This window comes from Theropithecus gelada, chromosome 11 (assembly GCF_003255815.1).
Source record: "Theropithecus gelada isolate Dixy chromosome 11, Tgel_1.0, whole genome shotgun sequence".
NCBI lineage: Eukaryota > Metazoa > Chordata > Mammalia > Primates > Cercopithecidae > Theropithecus > Theropithecus gelada.
The window spans coordinates 91720745-91724143 of record NC_037679.1 but is presented as its reverse complement, the minus strand read 5'-3'; the positions used below and the strand labels follow the sequence as shown (position 1 = coordinate 91724143).

The 3399-nt window shown below is 64.4% G+C and overlaps 1 protein-coding gene across 1 annotated transcript in view; it reads right to left on the bottom strand.

Annotated features, from left to right (window-relative positions):
• Positions 1-244: 244 nt before the first annotated feature.
• The window catches only part of P2RX2 (purinergic receptor P2X 2), a 16155-nt gene continuing 13000 nt past the window's right edge, over positions 245-3399 (bottom strand). Inside the window, exons 2-12 of the mRNA XM_025402856.1 lie at positions 2993-3128; positions 2817-2888; positions 2648-2723; positions 2471-2567; positions 2220-2300; positions 1987-2125; positions 1502-1632; positions 1280-1370; positions 1088-1153; positions 932-1009; positions 245-730 (exon numbers count right to left, since the gene is read on the bottom strand). Of these exons, the coding sequence (XP_025258641.1) occupies positions 659-730; positions 932-1009; positions 1088-1153; positions 1280-1370; positions 1502-1632; positions 1987-2125; positions 2220-2300; positions 2471-2567; positions 2648-2723; positions 2817-2888; positions 2993-3128 (1039 nt within the window). The 3' untranslated portion in view covers positions 245-658. The remainder of the gene's footprint in view (positions 731-931; positions 1010-1087; positions 1154-1279; positions 1371-1501; positions 1633-1986; positions 2126-2219; positions 2301-2470; positions 2568-2647; positions 2724-2816; positions 2889-2992; positions 3129-3399) is intronic.

Genomic DNA, 3399 nt, shown 5'->3' with positions numbered 1-3399 from the left:
TGCACTAAGGAAGTGGCCTGGGTCCCGGTGCGCTCCCAGCCTGGGCAGACCTGACCGTGGCCCGGCTGGCTGTGGGGACCGAGGGTCATGGGGCGGGCAGACGTGCCCTGCACACTCCCAGGCTGCTTAGAGGGGAGATGACTCATATAAAGGTCACTGCAGCCCAGCTCCAGGCCAGCAGGGCCTGGCCTCCTATATTCATAGGCTCGCGATGCTTCTCCACAAGGAATGAGGCCAGAAGGTTCTGCTCACAGGTTTATTGGACTGAGTATGTTGTGACTTGGAAGGGAAGAGTCTGGGCAGACTCGAGGTTACACCGGTGGGGTGGAGTGGGGTGAGGGTTCCCAGGGCCCAAGACCAGGAGCAGAGCCCCTCAGAGCTTAGCTGGCTTGGGTTCCAGGTGACTGTGAGGTGATGGGAAGTGAGCAGCCCTGTAGGGGCCAGCTGGGGAGGAGGTGTCGGGCTGGTATGCCAGGGTGGGGCACAAGCCTGAGGCCAGAGCGTGCCCCCAGCCCTTGCACAGGGACCCTACGGTGCCCAGTTTTCGTGGAGATGCCCTGCTACTGAGGTGCCCATGTCTACTGTGCAGGGTCCCTAGCCAGGGACTGTCTCTGGCCCCACCAGGCTGGGTCTGCAGTCCAGTGTGACGGGAAGGAGCTCAGAGTTGGGCCAAACCTTTGGGGTCTGTGGGTGTGGAGGCCTGTGGGGCAGGCTCGGAGGCAGGAGTGATCTGCTCAGATGGGGCAGAGATGGGGCAAGGCCACAGGGGTGGGAAGGCTGGGCCACACTCTGCCCCTTGTTGGCCCTCCTGGCCTGATGGAGGGCTGGGGTGCTGGTCCTCGGAGCAGTGGCCGGGTTGGGGTGGGGCCTGGCCCAAAACACGGGCAAGGGTCACAGGCCAGCTACCTGAGGGGCGGCTCGGCGTACACACCTTGTCAAATTTCTTATGGCTGTAGACCTTGTTTTTGTTCATGAATGTTAGCAAGATCCAGTCGCACAGGAAGGAGCCCTGGAGCCAGCAGAGACCGGCGTGTAAGGGCCCAGTGGACACCCCGGACCCGCTGAGACCCCAGAGACGGTTTCTTACCACCCCAACGGAAGTTAGAGCTGTGGCCAGATTAATAATGGTGGGAATCAGGCTGAATTTCCCGGCCTGGGGAGAACGAGGGTTGTGGTCAGATGTCTGATGCCTGATGGAGCTGGAGGGAGGGGTGGGGCCTGAGGAGCTGAGATGACACAGGCTAGCAGGGCTGGCCATGGCCCCAGCAGGTGCAGTCACCTGTCCATGCACGATGACGTCAATGCGGATCCCGTAGGCCTTGATGAGCGTGCGGGTGGTGGTACCATTGATCTTGTAGTACTTGGCAAACCTGGAATGGGAAGGCCTGGAAGCCAGTGCCCACTTGTCCTCTGTGCTCCAGGGCTGCCCCATGGGCACTGGGCCTCTCGGGACCCCACTGTGGCTATGCCAGGGTGGACAGCAGTGTCCCAAGTACAGTACCTGAAGTTGTAGCCTGACGAGGCAGGCACGTGCTTGGGGTCAAGCCTCCGGAAGGAGTACTTGGGGTTACACTCCGACGCGGGCAGGTCCAGGTCACAGTCCCAGTTGATAATGACCCCGATGACACCACCCTGCCAAGAAGGAGCCAGGGAAGGGGGTCAGGAGGGCACACAAGAGGCCCCTCAAGAGCCGGGGTCAGTCCCAGGCTGCGTGTGAGGTGTGCACTGAGGGGCCCAGGGGTGGCTCAGGGGTACCGGTGGGTGTCCAGTGTCTGAGGCACAAGGGGTGCCAGCAGCCAGCCCTGTGGCCAGTGTCAATAATTCAGCAAGCGCCACACAGGACAGGTTGTGCTGATCACATTTCTTTCCTCTGCCTGAGCTGGGCCAGCTGGTCAGGAGGGAGGAGGGACTGGTCCCCTGTACCCCAGGCCCTCCCTGTGCAGGTGGGAGCCCACCCTGGCCCCACCCCGCCTGCGCTTGCCCTGCCTTGTATGCGAGCTCCGCGAAGCTCTCCCCAGCCTTTTCCACAATAAAGCCCAGCTTGAAGATGGGGCAGTAGAGGTCGGAGGCCTCGTGGAACGTGCAGCGCTTCAGGTACCCGTCTGTGCGGTCCGCGATGTTGCCCCTGAGGAGGAGGGAGGAGGCGAGGCCTGCACCCCAAATACGCCATTCCCAGGAGGTAGCCCCCATGCTGGGCCGTCGCCACACCCCACTCTTACTTGGAGAAGTGGAATTTGGGGTAGTGGATGCTGTTCTTGATGAGGATGGTGAAATTTGGGGCCATGGTACCCAGAAATTGGCTGAGGAGGCACAGATGGGTTGTTAGTGCCTCCTCCGGCAAAGCCCCCTCCTGGCATTGGCCCCCACCCCTCCCCAGCTCCTGTCAGTCCTGCCCCACCCGTTTGGCCTCTGGTCAGAGAAAAAGGATCAGAGTGGAGGCTCAGGGCCCCAGGCCAGGGCGCGGGTGCACCTGACGGAGGCCCCATCTTCCACCGGGCACCAGCCGAACACCTCGCAGGTCTTGGAGGGCCCCTGGTAATAGGGCACACAGCGCCCGGTCCGCAGGCCTGTGGGGCAGAGGTCACTGAGGCAGTAGTGAGGACGCAGCCCTGCCCCACCCGCCCAGCCCCAGCTGGTGCACACTGACCGTTTCCCAGCATGTCCAGCTCCCCAGTTACACAGTCGGCATCGGAGAGGCAGGTGGCATTGTGGACCTTTATGCTCTAGGGTGGAGGCGGCCCAGTCAGGGACCCCGCAAGGGACAGCTGGCCCGCCTAGCTGAGGCAGGGTCCCCCAGCGCCGCGGGATCCCCTCACCTCGGGGCAGGTTCCCTGGGTCTGGGAGTGGGTGGCCTCGACCCTGGTGATGATGCTGAACACGCTGCCCCCCTGGGCTCAGAAAGAGGGGGAGGTCGGCCAGGCGGCAGCTGCTGCCCCCTCGGCCCACTAGGGTGGGGTGCACGGCGGGGCGGGGGGCAGGGGGCGGCCCGCACCTCCGGGGGCTTCACATACTCCTCCACGTCCCACACTTTGTGCTCGGACGTGGTGATCCCCTTGACCTTGGTGATGATGGAGCTCTCCGGGCCCGTCTCGCTCTCCTGGTAGCTTTTCTGCACGATGAATACGTACCTGCGGGCAGGGGCGGCACCGGCTCCGGAGGCGACCCCGGGAAGGCTGAGTTCGCCCGCAGGCACGGGCCTTCCCGCGACCCAAGTCCGCTCTGCGGGGCTGTTGGGGCCTGCCCCACGCCCTCAATCCCAGCCCCTGCCCCACGCCCCGGTCCCAGCCCCAGCCCCAGCCCCTGCCCCCAATCCCAGCCCCAGCCCCTGCCCCACGCCCCCAATCCCAGCCCCTGCCCCACACCCCCCCGGACCACCCCCGGCCCGCCCCCCACCGCCCA